This window comes from Cupressus sempervirens, chromosome 9 (assembly GCF_028749045.1).
Source record: "Cupressus sempervirens isolate cs-2001-9-10 chromosome 9, ASM2874904v1, whole genome shotgun sequence".
In the NCBI taxonomy this organism is placed as follows: Eukaryota; Viridiplantae; Streptophyta; class Pinopsida; order Cupressales; family Cupressaceae; genus Cupressus; species Cupressus sempervirens.
In genome coordinates this window covers 294,468,197-294,487,971 of record NC_143126.1, presented here as the reverse complement: position 1 = coordinate 294,487,971, position 19,775 = coordinate 294,468,197, and the positions used below count along the sequence as shown (strand labels likewise).

The window sequence follows — 19,775 nt, the reverse complement described above, 5'->3', positions numbered from 1 at the left end:
ATTTCCTACTTTTCTCTTCTTGTCACAATTCCTACCTTTATCTCTTTAGCTTTGGGTTTAACCATGGAGGAAACTTCGTAGTTAAGCGCGCTCAGGCTGGAGTAGTACTGGGATGGGTGACCTCCCGGGAAGTCTCGGTGCTTCACCCCTGTGAGCATCACCTAGATCCAATGAGTGCTAAGTGTTCCATTTATTCTCATGAGAGATGGATTCATGTTGAATCACTACTCATGAAATATGGGTCAATGAGTTTGACTCAAAATTACACAGTTAAATCCTGATAGCAATATCATAAGATGTTATTTATAACAATGTAGTGTAGTCTTTTTCAACATCTCTATTCTTGGATATTGTATCTAGTAGCCTAATCTAGTGTTTTTTGTGTTCTAAGTATTGTGTCCTAGAATGAAGTCTACTATGAATTTATTCCATGCTTGCAAAGTCAGAACAATGGTGTTTAGGGGTTCTATTAAGCCAGAACATTGAAATAGACTCCTTAACCCTATTGATGATATGTCTGGAGTAGTTGTTAATAAAGATTTAGGTGAAAAGGTTTTCAACTATGATTATACCTAGCATATTAATAGTTCGACTATGGAATTGTTTATAGCTTGTTTGGCCAAAGCCAAGATTGATCAATGGGATGTCTTATGCCTTTGCTACAATTTATTTTACCCAACTTGGTTGGAGGGGCTAGAGCATGCAGTCGTCAATACTGATAGGAATTTGAAAATTCCATATGCAGAGGAATATATGTCTCGTCCTCTAGACAATTATGTTCATGCAATTGTACTTAGACGTCTTATTCTTCATATTAGGGATTTCAACCTCTTCAACAAGGAATGGACAAAGATGGAAGCAACCATTTATTTTCTTCTTAGATGGAGGGGAATTGTGGAGGACATAAACAAGGATTGTCTTCTCAATTACCTTAGAACATTTGATTCTTTCATTGAACCAAGAGTAGATTTTGCGGATCTTAGCAAACAAGAATTCTCTTTGTCAAATTTCAATAAGTCTAACTGGGAGAAAACAACATTCGTTCTATCTCTAGAGCCAAAGAAATTAGACATAGAAGAAGTGGAAGACCTAATTATGGTTTTTTGGAAGACTGAGGTATGATTCTAATCATGTTGGTTTAGTCCTTAGCTTTTGTTATCTTTTCTGGAGTCAGTTACTTATGTTTCTTTTGTCTCACTTCAAAATACTATTAGTACATTTTTTAGAGCTATTTTTTGCTGTTGGGTTCCCTTTAACATGGAGCCAACCAAATAATGTATTTAGTTAGTATACTAGGTCTTGTTCTTTTTTCCCCTATTTTGCTACTTCGTCTTCTGTTTATGGGCACTCTTTTGTAGTTGAATAGTCCATCTATATGTAATACGACTCAAGGATATCTAATCGATTATATGAAGATATTTTTGTTCGTAACTTTTGGTTTTGCTTTCTCTATATCTATATTCCTCCTCTGTAGTATTTTCTTGATTATATCTTGTTTGAAGATTATTAATTAGCTTCTCAATATGGATCTAGCTGGATAATTGTTAATTTTCACCTTAATTATTTCATTGGCTAGATTATTCTAGAAATGGGCCAAATGAAGGATAAGATGGGGTAAATGTGACTATAATGTTGTTTGACTTTTCCTTTTGCTTATCTTTTGGCCTTCCAATCTTGCAGTTGTTTAAGCCTAGTTGGTTTCCACCATTTGGTGTTCCTTTCGGCCCTTGGTTTCTCCTAGATTGTGGGTTTTGTCTTTGTCCCTTCAATTTTGTTGTCCACAAGTAGGGTATATCTTAGCTGGCTCTTGTCTTCTTCTTGGTTAAGGTTCCCAATATGAATTGAATCATCAAGCTTTAGGGACCTTCTACACAAGTTGCCTTCGATGAACCCATTTCTAACTCTCATCTGTCCTTAGTTATGCCGAATTCTCATTTCTTGATTAAAAGAGCAATTTACAAAATCCTTGGCAATGAATTTGTCAATAATATAGACTGGTATAGAGTTCTTAGTGACATTCCAATAATGTTCCTAGCAATGGCTTGTCTTTAAGAGACAAATAAATCAAGTATCTTGATCTTGTGTAAATGGTTGTTGAATCATGAATATATTGGCAACACTGGCAAGGTGGTTGCTAGCTTTAGAGATGATATCTACATTTGCAAACTATGTCATTACGATACTCCTATTGATCAACGTCAACTCATCCCTTTATATCCTCTTGTGTCTTCGCTCAATTCCAATCAATTGGTTAGTTGGTTCCCAATTGTAAAAAGAAATCTACCTTTCTCATTCATCTCTTTCCACATTCGTCCAACTTCCTGTGTGAATTGAATGGGCATTTACTTGGCAGAAGAAGAGATAGAGGTTTGGGATTGTAAATCTAGATCATATCCCAATATACTTGAATTACCTATTATGTGCATAATTGATGACATTGAGGACAAAGATTCGTCCTCCCCCTAGATTAGGCCTTATAGTTGATTTAGATCTCAATACAAATAAGTAGAAAGTTGGAAGAATTAAGAAAGCAAGTTGATTGCTATCTATCTATTTTCTTTATAAGAAAATCCCTATTCTTTTTTCTCTTTTGACTTGAAATAAACAATATAAATCTCAAAGGATTGGATTTTGCATATTTATAGTATCGTGGTAGAAATTAGTCAAAAATAATTATATTTATTTTGTTGAGAGTTCTTTGGAACCAGATCATGTATCTTTCATCGCCATCAATAATATGTAAATTAAAAAAATGAAATAACAATATTAAAACTAAGTAATGGAACCAATGGGTGTAACTATGAATATTAAAACAATAAGTACTCATTTAGGCAGGTTTAAATGAATATACTATTCTAAACTTGAGGCAAAAGGAAACATCGGTGATATTTGATATTGCTAAAAAATTTAAATAGGAAGTTTTGGTCATAAATAATGTTTTGAAAGACTAATGTACTACTTGAGCTTGAAGTGTTAAGATGCAGGAAATAAAGAGAAGATCTATATTAGGAATAGCAAATAGAATGGAACATGAGCAACATGACAAAAAAATTATGCAATAAAGGAAAGGAATGCCCAAAATCAAAGGTGGTAAACTTTAAATTGGATCACAAATGAAAAAAAGGACAAGATGAATACTTTAGGAAAGACAAGAATATATTTGTATTAATCTTAAAACTGGGGTATGCCCCTTTTAAAATTGTATTATATAGGACTTTAGTCCCGGGTGAGATTGGAGGTTTTCTTATTCATTCTTTCCTACCAGTGCCCATTTGAACGGAGACAATGTAATTCTATTTATTAATATTTAATACAATTTACAAGGCCTTGACTGTTTATCAATAATTTTAATTTTTTTTTTAGAAATTAAAATGAAATAAATAGAAATAGAAGAAATATAATATTTTTTTAGATAAATATCTATGGACATTTGATAGATTTCTTGTTTTTGTTTTGTTGGATAAGCAAAAGGCTGAGGCCATATATTAAATATAAAAAGAATACAACCCAACTCATAAGGCATTGAAAGGATGGAATTGGGTGATGGTCCCTCAATTTAGACCAAATTTTAAAATATAGCCTTTATTCCACACCCAATGGGTATAATTTTTTTTCCATATTCTCCAAAGAGATCCACTCTTGTGTCTTAAATTACCCAAAGTGCCACAAAACCACAAACCAAAACATATAACTCCATATTTCTTTGTTCAAGGTTAGAAAACTTAAATAAATATACTATTAAAAAGATAACAACAAGAAATTGCAAAAGGCCATCAACTAGATATAGAGGAGCAAAATCCCACAAAATCTTAAAAGAGCATTTAAATAAGAAAACAAGACTTCAAAATCGAATAAACATCAACACAACTAGAGCTAATAAATAACATTAAAAATACCTTTTTAAAATACTTCTACATACCAATCAGACTTATACATCTCAAAATCTGATCAGACAAAGAGTAAGAAAGAGAAGAAACTTGAAAGAGGGGAGACTTCTACCAACTACCTAAAGGGAATAATAAAAGCCTTCCTTACGAACTTAGATTTCCAACTTCACAAAGATTCAGAGCTTGCAAATGTAATCGTGATTTGGTAAGGGGAAGAGCACAAAACAAATCTCTCTTTTCTACTTAAAAGACAACTTTTACTTAGTAGTTTTTTTTAGCCTTGTAACTAATAAGGTAGTAATCCCCGTATTAGCTAACTCAATCGCTCGCTTAGTACCTTCCAGATATATATGATTGAAAATAATTTTGTCAAAATATTTGCAAATATTTGCAAAGTTCTAAAGCTATAGCTAATTTTACATCTATTTGTTAGTTAGGAAGGAAACCTTTTCTAAGGGCATTAATTATGATGTTAGAATCCCCCTCAACTTCAAAAAATTTAACATTTAAGGATTTACACAACCAAAGGCCCTCCACTAGAACATAGATCTTTGCCCAGTTGTTAGCAACTTCTCCTATGTATTTGATAGATTTTTTAATAAATCTATACTAGTTAAAAAAAAATAAAAAATAAAGAAAAAATAACATATAGTTGAAAATAAAACTTGGTAATTTTTATATTGAAGGCGTTCTATACTAAAGAAAACAAGTTAGCATTATTGATGAACGGTTGAAAGTTCATTAGACACCTTGCAAGATGATTGAATTACAGTAGTCTGCCAATCCATATTTACTATTTTCTTGGTGCTATCATCTAATTATCGTCCACATTTATTAGCATTTATTTACCATTTTCTAGACAATCTGCTTTCAAACTTATTACTCATGTATTCATCATTTTAAAACAAAACTTTCATGTTTTTGACTTCATTATTAACTTTAATTTATTAATTATTTTTTAGTTTAATGTTGCCATTTGTCATTTATTGGGCCAAGGATATGTAACATGAGATAAATAGGGAAGAGCTTGATGGACTCGATTCCAAGCTCACAAGTCTTTTTGAATTAGGAATAATGCATGTAGTTTTTCACTATGAAATTTGATTTAAGCAATAAGCTTTTAATAATAGTTACAATAGTTATATCAAATTTGTAGAAATTTCTATTTAAAATATATGAATTATATTTCTAAATATTTAATTTTATTTTTATTTAAAATTGAGTATAGAATTCCAAGGAAGAGTGGAAATAATTTCACTTTTAGAATTATGAAAAAGGGAGGACGTTTTGAATAGATAATTATTTATAGTAATATGATTTTATTTTATAACTATACTTATGTGTGGATAATCTTTATGTTGAAGGTATTTTATTATTTAAAATAAATATTTAGATATTTGAGAACAACATTTTTATAATTCCAATCAATATTTAACAATTTAAATTGTATTGAATTTATTTTTTATTAATTAATATTTATATCAAATATATTGAATTTTAAATTTTAATTAATTTATATTTATGATAAAGGCTTTAAATTTTGATTTTGATTTAGTAGATATTTATATCAAAATTAGATTTAATTTTGAATCTTAATTAATTATATTTTAAATTATATTAATTGCAATATCACTTTTTTACAATATAAATATCAAATATATTTAATTTTACATAGTAATAAAATATATTTAAAATTATATTTCTTAATAATATCAAGTTTCCACAATCCATTGTTAATGATGATGTTGCTTCTGGATTCGATTGTGTAAGTTTTTTTATCATCAACATTTCGGATCACACTCTGTGATACTTTTTTACTTCCTTCTCTCATCCTGATGATGGATCACAGAGTGTGATCCGAAACGTTGATGATAAAAAAACTTACACAATCGAATCCAGAAGCAACATCATCATTATATTTCTTGTTTAGTTATATTTTTGGATTGAAACATGACTTATTGAAAATCACAATTAGAATTTATGAGAGTAGGTTTATGTTATAATTAGGGCTAAGATTGTGTTAAGGATTTGGGTTATGATTGTTTAGGATTAGGATTTTAGTTAATGTTAGGATTAGAGTTGGGCTTAGGATTAAAGTTACGTGAATAGTATTTAGAGTTAAACTTATTGTTTTAAGGTAAGGGAGCACATTATACTTAGTATTATGTTTAGAGTTTAGATTTTTATTATAGTTACGGTTAGGTTGATGTTAGACTTAAGAATATAGTTAGTTTTATAGTTGAAGTTACAACTTTTAATAAGGTTAGGATTAGGATAATGGTTTAGGTCTATGTCACAATTAGTGTTGAGAATTTGTACCTTATTTACCATTATGATTTAATATTTGTGATAGGGTTTGATAAGGTTAAGGTTTATGATAATAGAGTATGATTGTCTTCCTAATTAGAAATTTTTTATATCTATTAGTTGTACAAATGTACTTAAAAGAATACACCAATGTTTTTTTCTAATTGACCTTCAATATCTGTTCAGCGTACCTATTGCACCCTAAGATACAATTGCTAGTTTTTAATCTTACTCATATATTGAAAAAAATATTTTAATTAAACTCATATATATTAAAAAAAACATCTATACAACTAATAGACCTAACTATTTCCTAATGTTTCCAAACTTTGTGAGAGTACCCATTGCCCAAGCTGCAATTGCTATTTTCTGAACCCACTATAGAACCGCGACCTTTAAACCGAGGACTAATTTACGTCAATCCTATATCCCCCGTCTAGACGCTTATTTTGGAGGTGTACGCAGGTTATTTTTTTTCCGTTACAAGCTTGCAGGCGATCTGTAGATCCTAGTTATCAATGGTAAGACAGCGGATGTTTAGCTGAACAAGCTCTTTGATCTTCCCGTTTTGAGAATGTACATATACATTATGATTGTGTTTACGATTAATTTGGTTTCATCGTGTGCACGCTCGCAGGCATCGACACCCCTGGGCAGTCCAGTATCGGAGGCGATGTATCCTTCTTTGGCTCTTGTACTTCTCCTCATCGGTCTTGTAGTCACAGCAAATTTTTTCATGTAAGCGTTTTTATTTTCCTGAAACAAATTAACTTCTGGTTAAATCTCCTTCATCAGGGTTTTTGGGTCAGACTCTGGAATGAAACTATTCACAAAACCCTAACTGTTGGAGATCTGAGAACATTATAATCTTTATTATATTTTATTAAGCGAAGCAGTAGCAGACATGCGTCTTCATTTAGGGTCCGTTTGGCTAGTGGAATTAAAAAAATTCGGATTTCTACAAACCTTGGTTTAGCCAAATCAAGGTTTTGTATATTTTTATTCCGATTTTTGGGATTTTACTGAAACTGTTTGTTTCACTCGGAAGATGCGTGTGAAGACACATTTTTATGCTAAGTTTGGAGTTGAAGGCAAATTTCAAAAAGTAGCCCAATCTATTGTTTTCACACTCCTTAAAAAACAAAACCAGGTTTTGATTTTCAATTCCTACTTTTTTTAGGAAGTTGGAAAACCTGTTTGTGAGGCAAAATTGGAAGTCACATATGCTAATTCCATTTTGCAAATTTTGAAACAAACGCACAAATTTTCAAATCCGAGTTTTGAAAAAGCCAATTCCTGTCATCTTCCAGGAACCAAATGGACCCTTAGTAATTTGCTTACATTTTTATGTTGATATAGGTTTATTTTTCCTACCTTGGTTTTTGCATAAAAATTAACTATCTAATTATTAGAACGCATGTTCAAACTTGGGATACAGTCAAACTTAGTGTATTAGGATATACAGTTTTAGCTGTTCCAAGGTATAATTTTTATAATTTTACCGAATCAGCCTGTGACTTTTGATCTTGTATATGAAAGCATACCAAGAAATCTACTCAATATTCGTTATACCCAAACTGCTGGTGTTCTGGGCTACCTTATTGCTTTAAGGGTGATTTTGATTGGGGGTCTCGATCGATAGAATATTTCTATTATCATTACACCAGGACTTTGTTGGCTTTCTTTGCATGTATAGTCTGAAAATTTAAAACTGTTCATATAATAATCTACTACAATCCATTTTATATCTGTTTTATGCAATTTCAGTATAGAGTGTCCATGTGCAGACTGAGCTTGATCAATTTAATAAATATGTTGAATTGTTTCCATTTGAGTAAACCAGAGAAGCAATAATTTGTGAAAAACTGTGAATATACCCGATCAATCACAAATTGTGTAACAAGCCAATTTTTTCCCCTAAAAAATCTGATCTGTGAAAAATTGTTGACCAATCATTGACCCATTTTTCAATTATTTCTGCTTTTAAGTCCTGTTAAAATCATGTTTAAATCCCCAAAACAGCAAAAGATGTGAAAAAAATGTTGCTAAAACCTGCAAATTGAAAACCATAGAAAATTTCACAAAATTACTGAAGTACTCAGAAACAGAGCCAATATCAGGAAGGAATCAAAGCAAGTGCAGAATCAGTATGGAAACAGTCTGTTAGTCTATCCCTTAGTTTTCTTTCCAAACTCTACATAATAATAAACAGTTGAGTGTGAGTAGCAATGGCGGTCATCTACTGAATTTCAAAGGGCCTCAATCATCCTAAATTGTGGAGGACATGTGAGATAGAATTGAAGCAGCTGATGAATCTGCTCTAAACCATGGATTCGATATGAACTGAGCTCTCAACATGCTCTGTCCCATGGATTCTGATTGGAACAACTATATAATTAATCGTAATACCCAAGTTACCGATTCGGATACAGAATCGGAAGCAGATATAGGATGCAGGATTTTTTTTTTTGGTACAGATGCATTTGGAAATGTCTATATATAATATTAATATATATACAAAGAATTTAAGAAACTTATAAATACAAGAACTTAGAGTTAGAAACTTAGAAATATACAAACATACATCATTTGATAGTATCATAATTAATTTATTCATATGATGCTTCACCATTGATCAAGATTCAAGATATTTCGTATGTCAATTAAATAGTTCAAGCTTCAAATGAAAACTTCATAGGCACAACTATTCATGTTCTAGACTCCATGTCCAAACTACAAAATAAAAAACCATAGTTCATGATTCAATGTTTACTAATCAGAATCATAAGGTTTCTCAAAAAAATCTGGATACTCCTCATCTCCAACTGCTGCAAGGTCCATATCATTTGAACCAAGAATGGTTTCACTTGCGCTAGATACATCATGCATCACGGACGTATCATCACCATCATCCATCATTATAGTAAGATCATGAAGTGTTGCATCCAAGTTTGCACACTCAGGGAGTACATCCCAAAGCTTGGCTACCGCATCCGTGTATTCATCATCCTTACGTGACAAAATACGCAAGTTGGTATGAATGTAGACCAAGTCCTCAACTTTCTTTGACCCCAACCGGTTGTGCTTCACTTAATGGATATAGGAGTATGTACTCCAATTCCTTTCAGCAACAGAAGAATTTGCAACCTGTATTGTGTTCACAAAATTAATTTAAAAAAATTAAACATACAAACAAAAAGTAAATGACAAAATGACCGAATACTAGTTGTGATCTAAAAACAAAAATCAAAACTTACTTGTGAGAGGATTTTAATTGCAAGAGGTTGTAGATGCCTGTATGGCTGACCATACATGTACCACCATGTGATTCCTCCCATTTTATTTTGGTCCTTAATTGCAAATGGAGTAAGCTTTGCTCCGAAAGCAAATAAGCCAAACTCTAGCCTCACCTTTTCATGCATCTCATCATCTTGGAAGATTCTTGCAAAAGCTTTCAAGCACCCATTAGCAACCTCTTCATCAGCATATGGTGCAGTTCTATTTGGCGTAGAAAGTACCACCTCACTATAATACCTCGGAGATAAAGCATATGCAAGGAGGTGCAATGGGGCAGTCATCTTCTCCCTACAATGCGTAATTATTGCTTTCACTTTACTGCATAAGACTTGACATTTTGTAGGGTCACTCTCATGTGCTTGTATAGAATGTTTTACCTACTCAACCATGATGTCCATGCCATCATACACATCTCCCAAGCAAGGTGTTTTTGTATCGGCAAAGCGAAGCATAGTCATTATGGGCTCGGTGATATCCAATACATATTGCATATGAACCCACCAACATTCATTTAATATCATACCCCTAATCTTTAGGGCTCTTTCTATGTTTGGAGCCTTCCACACACCCCATTGAGGACAAATGGGCTTTTGGCTCAAAGCATCTTCCACCTTGAGAAGTTGTCTCATAACAATAGTATGATATGCAAAACGGGTCTCAACAACCTAAGCAAGTTAACAATATGTCAATTGCCAATAAAATTATAAATATTAATTAAATTACAAATCCATGAAATTTATTAATTGCAAAAAATTAATTATCCTTTAGCAACTCCAAGTGTGAGTATGTTCTAAAAATGGATTGTGACATGTTGTGATTAGTCACGAACATTTGGATATCCTCTCCCTCGTCATATATTTGCTTCACCCAATCTATTTGAGCGCCAATTTGTTGCATAATCAAGTTGAGGGAGTGTACAGTGCATGGTGTCCAAAAAATATAGTCATATCGACCCTCAACCAAAGCACCAGCTCTTCTGCAATTTTGGGCATTGTTTGTAACAACTTGGACCACATTCTCACTGCCCACCACCTCAATGAGAATATCAGAGATGAATTGTGAATCCTTCACCTCCCCTTGACAATTAATTGCCTTTAGAAACATTGCCCCTTTTGGGGGCACTGCAATCACATTAATTAATGGCTTGTTTCTTGTATCTTTCCAACCATCAGACCCAATTGTCACAACCGAAAATTTTCAAGAATTTCTAATGGGTTGAAGTGCTTTTTCTATAGAGACTCTCTCCTTTTGCAAGAGTGTGGTACACACCTTTTCATACCCAAGACTTGTGTAATCATCTGGTGCTTGTATGATGGCTCTTACCATTTCCTTCTAATATGGTGATCTTACCATTAGCATAGAGGCAACATGCAATGACTTCGTTAGCACGGTTTGTTGCCACCATTTTAAATGAAGAGTGCAATGGGCCTCTTGTTCGGGCTGTTGCAAAATTTTCTACTTCATCCTCCTCTCCCAGTACAGGTACTTGCATGAATAGATGTTTGGTAGATACAATTGGTTCCAATTCTGCGGGTGGTTGCATCTTGTTCTTTTTTGAGGAAGGAGGTTGATAATAACTCGTTTTTAATCTTTTAACCAAATGATCAGCAACCTCTTGTTCTTTTAAAAACAAAGCTATCTGTGCATCAGAGAACCCCTTCTCATTTGCACCTTTGCACATTCCAAAACCTTTACCAGCAGGGCCCATGAAATGAAGTTTTACCCAAGAGTAAGAGCTATTGAAAGGCTTTCCTTTGTTACTTTGAAATAATTACAACTCCAAATATAGGAGCCACCACTTGCAACTTGTGATATTCTTGTTGTATGTCTCCATAGTGGAGACTCTAAATCAATTTTGAAATTATCACCTCCTTGCCTTGCCACTGAACTTTGACTTTGTCCTCCCATTGAACTCTGACCATCGGTGGCAGCCATTCTTGCACAATACAATGTAGTTTCTTTCTATAATAAGAAATTAAATAAATATAAATGAATAAAAAATAATGAATATCACGCATGCAAGTAAAAAACAATGATACAAAACCATTCAAATAGATACCTAAACTTGTTTCTCAATTTCTTAAAAAAAAAAAGACAAATTTCTGCACAAACTTGAAAAGATTCATCAAATTCTCTAAAAAATTCATTAAACACCGAAGAATGGGATAAAATGCTTACCTTTTAGTGTTCTAATGAACTTGTGGAAGCCAACTCTTGCCCTACGATCGTTCCTCTTTGAAAATAATCATGTTGCCTTCAAAGTGCCAAAATGGAAGCCAAATGAGAAGAGCAAACCCAACTGCAAACAAATTAATGGTTGAATGCTTTCAAAGCCTCTATTAGGGATGTTTTTGGGTTTGGCAAAAAAAAATGATATTATAAGCCAAAAAGGCACATGTTTTAAATGAAATTTAAGTTAAAAAAGCATTTTTTATTTTGTTTTTTGGTGGCTTTCCCACGGAGGCATTGGGATGCCTTGTGGATGCCGACCGAATGCCATCCACAGGCTTCCGTCTGCTTCGGAATGCTTGCAGTTGGCATCCGCAGGGCATCACCTTGCCTCTGCGTGCCTGTTGGTCTCTACCTCTTCATCCACCCCAGTAGACTGCGAAGTGGTATCTTAGAGTAATACCATAGTTGGAAAAATTTGTGGACTTGCCGCGGACTTGAACAGACTTGCGAGTCCATTAGCAAACCGAGTCAACTCGCCATGGACTCTCTAGTCGAGTGCACAAGAGTCAACTCGGGAGTTTTTTTGAAGGACTTGGACATGGACTTAGGTGTCCTTGAATAAGACACTCAGCATTTTCTGAGAATGCCCAGCCAAGGTTAAAAGTTAAAACATTAAAAAAATTCACTTTTTGGTCGCTTCTATAATTTGTTATTTTTCTAAACAGGTTTGTAGAGTTTGAAGGCATTTATATCTTTTTGTTTTTTTTATAAAGCTACAGTTTTTTCCGACTCCTTGCTGAGTTCTTTTCTGAGTTTTTTCTGAGTCCGAGACAAGTCCGAGTTTTCCAACTATGAGTAATACTATACAGTATACACTAATTTTCAAATTACTACTATGCAAGGTTGCATGGGGATAGGTACTTGGGTATGGGTACACGTATTTTTCAAAATAGGGGACAGGGATGCTTCGGTAGATCAATTGTTTAATAATATATTTTAAATTTTAATATTATAAAATATTAAAGTATGAGTCATGACAATGAGTTTTCAAAACAAGAACAGTGATAGAGTTTGCAGATGTATTGTTTTCAGTTTCGGAATTGCAATATGTTTGTAATAATAATATTTATTCAATGTTTAGATGCATAACAGAGAAGGCAAAGTTTAAACATGAACAAGAAGATCATAATGTTATGTTTGAACCAGAAATATATGAATAAGTGCAACAGTTAAACCCAAAAAAACAGAAAAACAAAACAACAAAGGATTTTATCCTGGGAAAAACCCTTCTCTTCGAGGGAAACAACCCAGCCCACAAGAACGATGACGCTTTTATTCAGATTCAATGCCAATTACAATGTTCTGCTCCTTATTGATACAAACTGATACAGAATGATTAACAATTCACCTCAATACCGTTCACATACCCAATAGAGCATTAATAGTCTGCAGATAATTTTAAGAGTGATTAGGATATTATTGTAATAATGTGATTCTGGATAGATTTAATCATCACCAAACACTATCAATAATGACACTTTTACAAAGAATGACTCCGTTTTGAATACCCAAGGAAAGTAGCAACACGATGGTGAGAATTGGAAGACAAAAGGTCTTCTACAGCTACAAACATCCGCTACGGCAAGGAGAGGCCAACTGGCATATTCATTAAGAGTGTCGCATGATGACACCAAGGGAACCGTCGGTAACATGAAGAAGAATGATAGCTCCATAACAAAAATAGCAAGAATGTATAACTGTTCATGTAACCTCCGCAAAGCTGACGAAGCCACAACAATGTTGAAATATCACACACAAGCAAATGAAATTGACTCCGTAGCTGTGTTATACATCAAGGAAGTCAAAACATATAAGGCAAGGAACTGAGCCGCCATAGGAATAGATACGAGCATAGACAAAAGCTCGAACAATCACAGGAGCAACGGAGGTAAAACAACAGCAGATCAGAAGAATGCTGCAGACCAAAACTAAAAGAGGCACAACCAGTAAACTCAAGGATTGAACTGCAGATGAATCTCAGAGAACTATCAAACATCATCAGTTGTAAATTGTTCTCTATTGCTGGTACAATATTCAGTACATGAATTATATAACATTGACATATTGTAAAAGATAAACTTCTGACTTGAACAGTGATAAAGTTTACTTTTAATCAGTATTGTATCAAAGTTTCAAGCCAATTACATATTGCATTTAGCTTGATACACAACAAGCTGACATGCAAACAAAAAACTGAAACAAAAATCAGAAATCTTAATCAAGGTCCTTTGCTATGATGCTCTCCCTTGAGTACCCACTGCATACCAGTACTTCTGTACATGTACTAGTACTTGTACGCATCCTAGGGGTATGGGTAGGAGTATGTGTACAACATAACTATTATGCATTATTGTTGATGGAACTTTGATGGGGAAGGAGCAAACCCCTATAGTTTATAATTAATATTATTAAGTAGTTTTAAATATAAAATTATAATTTATAAATTAAAATAATGTAAAATTCATAATGTATGTATTTCATTTTTAATATATACTTAATCTATTCAGTTACATATATATACTTATAATTAATTAATTTAATTTTATTATTAACATTTGTCTCCGCCTAAAATAATAATTGCCAGCTAGGTATCACCAAATCCAGTGGCTTCCAAATTGTTTACTAAACAATTGCCTTCTGTTGAATTTAGAGGACTTACCAATTACCATTATGGAATATAAGTGATTGCAACTGTGGAATATGATTTGATAAGATTTCTCAAATATTGAACTACACCTACAAAACTCCATGGCTCTATTGCAATGAAAGTCTTGTATCACTTCAAAACGGCTTCCACTTTTACTAAATTCCTAACAGTAGCCAGATTTCTGTCGAATAAACTTTGATTTCAGTTACTGCATAAGATAATATTTGATGTCAGTTACTTCATAGACTTAGCTGATATTTTATCTGACTATTAATATTTGGTGTATGCCATCTATAAAAGTCTGATAAATGTTGATCTCAGTTACTTTATAGACTTCGCTAATAGTTGAATGACTGATGGTGGCCATGGCTTCTAGGATGAATCTCCTTTTCGGCATACCTATAGTTCCTTGCAAATGCTCATGGTAAACACATCATTCACCTTAACATAATCTGCATAACTATTCTATAATTGGAGAGACATGTATTATATGTATTCACTTATAATAATACATATGTATTATAGTTTGGGTTCTACAATTTTTTTTTTTTTGAAATTTAATTGTTTTCTTGATTATTTTTTCAAAACATGTAATACTTTGAATTACATGGATATAAGATTATTCCCAACATATATCAAAGAATATATGTTAAATAAGGATATTAAAACCCATTAAATAATCTTATAATTCAGACTAATACCTATTGTGAAAAAGAGGATATAGACAATAACACATTAAATTTTTTTTTTTCCTTGAAATTTAATTGTTTTCTTGATTATTTTTTCAAAACATGTAATACTTTGAATTACATGGATATAAGATTATTCCCAACATATATCAAAGAATATATGTTAAATAAAGATATTAAAACCCATTAAATAATCTTATAATTCAGACTATTACAATTTTTTTTTTTTTTTTGAAATTTAATTGTTTTCTTGATTATTTTTTCAAAATATGTAACACATATTTTGAATACATCACAATTTAATATTAGTAATACATATTGCTATATCATCTTTAGAATTCAACATATAGATTATAATGGATCTAGAAGCTTTAATTATATGTTTTGGATAGTTCTTTATGCTTAAATTTCACAAAAATAATATATATCAAAGCATGAAATGAATTAAAGATATTATTATAATCTTTCCTTATTAGAATCTTATTAATATGCATTAGTTTTATATGGTTTATTATCTAATCTAATTAAATCAAAAATAATTTTAGATTTACAATTTTTTCTTTTTTTTGAAATTTAATTGTTTTCTTGATTATTTTTTCAAAACATGTAATACTTTGGTTGTCAATTTTTTTCTTATTAAAACTGTTTATAAAATTTAAATAGAATCTTATTAATATGCAAATGTTTTATATGGTTTATTATCTAATCTAATTAAATCAAATTTAATTTAAATTTGTTAATAATATTAGATAAATTTACTTCAGAATATAATTTAAATTTACTTCAGAATATAAATTTAGATAAATTATTTTGTTAATAATTTGTTAAGTATATTAGATAAATTTACTTCTCTATAAATTTACTTCAGAATATAATTTAAATTTACTTCAGAATATAAATTTAGATAAATTATTTTGTTAATAATTTGTTAAGTATATTAATATTTTGATAATTATGGTGGAGTAAATAAAGTATAATTTTTTTTTTTTTTGAAATATAATTGTTTTCTTGATTATTTTTTCAAAACATGTAATACTTTGGTTGTCAATTTTTTTCTGCTATGGCCGACCCAGTAAACACTTTATCAACCAGTTAAAATATTTGTTCAAAGTATAGTTCACTGTATCCATTGCCTGTAAGGTAGATCCTAAACTCAAGTTAGGAAAATTATTAACGAATTTAAATGACAATATCTACTTAAATGAAAATTTAAGTAGAATCTTATTAATATGCATTAGTTTTATATGGTTTATTATCTAATCTAATTAAATCAAATTTAATTTAAATTTGTTAATAATATTAGATAAATTTTCTTCAAAATATAATTTAAATTTACTTCAGAATATAAATTTAAATTTATATTAATTTTGAATTAGTGGATAGAATTGAATTAATTGAATTGATAATTATGGTGGAGTAAATAAAGTATAATTTTTTTTTTTTTTTTTGAAATATAATTGTTTTCTTGATTATTTTTTCAAAACATGTAATACTTTGGTTGTCAATTTTTTTCTGCTATGGCCGACCCAGTAAACACTTTATCAACCAGTTAAAATGTTTGTTCAAAGTATAGTTCACTGTATCCATTGTCTGTAAGGTGGATCCTAAATTCAAGTTAGGAAAATTATTAACAAATTTAAATGACAATATCTACTTAAATGAAAATTTAAGTAGAATCTTATTAATATGCATTAGTTTTATATGGTTTATTATCTAATCTAATTAAATCAAATTTAATTTAAATTTGTTAATAATATTAGATAAATTTACTTCAGAATATAATTTAAATTTACTTCAGAATATAAATTTAGATAAATTATTTTGTTAATAATTTGTTAAGTATATTAGATAAATTTACTTCTCTGGGGTGGAAAGTAGGAAAAGTGGATATGACATGAGGGTACATGAAAGAATATATTGGATACTTGATCATACTCTTGAGTAGAGTCATGGTTTTTCCCTCTTCTAGACATTTGAACATATGGATGGTGCATTTTATTGAGACCATCAAGATCGTGAAGATTGCACTTGATTGGGCCTCCATTCTTAGTGAGAACTTGGGTGAGCAACTAGTGATAGTAAAGAATAATAACTTTTTTTACAAGACATCATACTTGGTGTAGTTGTTAGCTACAAGGGTGACATATTATCTAGGGCTCTATAAGAAGGGTAGCATGCAAGATGCAAACATATGGCCTTACACTGAATATCCTTAGTGGGTTTCCCAAGACATAGAGGTGAGATTTTTCAACTCCACAAACATAGAGACTCTTGGTGTAGATCTTTCAGAAAAGAAAAAGACTCTAGAAAGGAGTGATAAGGGAAAAGGCATAGCAGAGTAGACTCCTTCATCCTCAAAAGGTAAATCCATGGTACAACATATTCTATGATGATTGAGAAAAGAAGTAATAAGAAACAAGAAACAAAAATTCACCATTGAAGAAGAGGATAGAATTGAATTAATTGAATTGATAATTATGGTGGAGTAAATAAAGTATAATTTTTTTTTTTTTTGAAATATAATTGTTTTCTTGATTATTTTTTCAAAACATGTAATACTTTGGTTGTCAATTTAATTCTGCTATGGCCGACCCAGTAAACACTTTATCAACCAGTTAAAATGTTTGTTCAAAGTATAGTTCACTGTATCCATTGTCTGTAAGGTAGATCCTTTCATCAATACAGAATATCTGTCAGCAAAGAGGGACTTTCCTTGAAAAAAAACTTTCTGTTCTTGCCAGATCAATGGCTGGGCCTATTTTCCAGATTGAGCCCGTAGAGTATAAATTGAGAAGGGAGAAACAACTTTCATGTGGGTCAACTTATGGTATTTGAACCAACCGATTGACATCTGCAATTCTTCTAAAAAAAATATCTTCAATAAATTACCATGAAGTAACAGAAAACTATGAGATTGTTGACCATATTTATTTTCCTGCTGACCACATTGCTCGATGACTCACAAAACTTGCAATCTCTAAGATGGTCTTGAGTTAAAATTTAATAACTAAGGGCAAGCCAATGCTAGCCCTATGACAGGACCCCACAGTTTTTCTGCTTTACATTCTTGAATAGACTATTCTCTACGTCTTCTGCAAAAGGTAGAGTCATGAAATCTAAATGAAGATCCCTGTTGTCTTTTAAGTTAGACATGGAATCTTAAACTAAATATAAAATATGGGCAGGATGGTATTGATCCATTCGGTTGTGGTTGGGAATGCTGTCAATGCTTGTAAACTTGTAAGTCATGTCCATTTCAATCGAGAGCCTAGGTACCAACCACCATTGATAGCGATTCTTAGCTGGAACTCATATTGGCTAGTGTCTGGCTGCCCCCAGGCCACAGCCATTGTATGAGTTTTTTATAGGCACAATTTCTCCTTTCTTGGCGATAATGAAATCACTCTGAAAAAATATCAGGGGATGCTCGTTAGGAAGATGGGGAGCACATTTGAAATTACTTGGTTTTTGATGACAAGTATGTTGGAGGTGGAAAAGTCAAGTTCATATATTTCATCTAGTGAATAATTTACCATTTTTAATGTTCCTTTCTTGCCATATCTTTATTTGAAGTAATGCATGAATAATCTCTTTGCACCGCAGAGCTCCAAAATGAGTGCTTTCTCATAGGATACTGACTTGCCTAATTCTTCAACAGTGAAACTACAAGGAAGATTATTTAAAGTCATGGCTGGTCACGATCTAGTGTTTCTGCATTGTACTTGGTAATGATGACACTCTTCAATAGAATTAGAGATGGTGGGGAGAACAATGGTCTCAAGTGGCTTTTGGCAAGAAAGGGTGTTCTGCACTATAACTTGTAGAGAGAGTGCATGCATTGCATTGAACGGAATCTCCTGAAAGTTTAATGTTTGCTAGTTGATGCATATTCACTAGAGCTAGTTTCTTGTCAATAGTGCACATATTTTTGACAAGCATTGTATGGTTACATATTTGGTGGAGTTGTTTGATGATCATTACTATGAAAGGGTTTGTTGAATTTTGAGCACACTTGTTTTGTGAAAATGTTAATTATTTTCTGTGGAGTTAGATTCTATTGAAAGCCAAGTTTTTATTAAGTTTCCCAGTTTTGATGAATTTCTATCAAAAGGAAAATAATCTAATTTGCTGATGTGGATTCAGGGACGGGTTTGGTTACAAGAATCCAATTCGTGGATTTGTGATTTTTTCTTATTATGATTCATAAGGATTCGTGTGTGTGTGTGTGTGTATGCATTATATATATGGATTCGTGTGTACTTATTCCAGGTTTGACATGTGGGTCCTTAGATTTGTATGTACTTTGTTTTTTAATCGGTAAAAGGCCGAGGCCAAGAAATTCATTTATAAAATGAAATTATACAGTTCAGTGCAGAGTCTGGACACTGGTAGGTAGGAAAGAATGGAGAAGAAAACCTGTTGTCTTTCCTGGGACATAGTCCAGACTATAAAATACATAAGACTTAGGGGGCATACCTCCTTTTACAAGAATTTAATAAGGGCATTCCCTAATGTATGAAAAATTAAAAATTTCCCATTTAGTTATGTTAACAGAGATTATCCATGCCTAACTCATCCATCTGTTATAATTTACAATTGCATTGTGTATGAGTCCTTCTCCATCCTCGTCTTTAATAATATCGAACATAGCTGCACAATTTAGAGCATCTTGACCAAGATCATTGCTAGTTGTTCATGTAATCATAATACATACAA

The 19,775-nt window shown here is 31.9% G+C and overlaps 1 protein-coding gene across 1 annotated transcript in view; it reads left to right on the top strand.

Annotated features, from left to right (window-relative positions):
• The first annotated feature begins 6,512 nt into the window (after positions 1-6,512).
• The window catches only part of LOC149538566 (uncharacterized), a 62,919-nt gene continuing 49,656 nt past the window's right edge, over positions 6,513-19,775 (top strand). The window contains exons 1-2 of the mRNA XM_089799873.1: positions 6,513-6,715; positions 6,832-6,932. Of these exons, the coding sequence (XP_089655999.1) occupies positions 6,713-6,715; positions 6,832-6,932 (104 nt within the window). The 5' untranslated portion in view covers positions 6,513-6,712. The remainder of the gene's footprint in view (positions 6,716-6,831; positions 6,933-19,775) is intronic.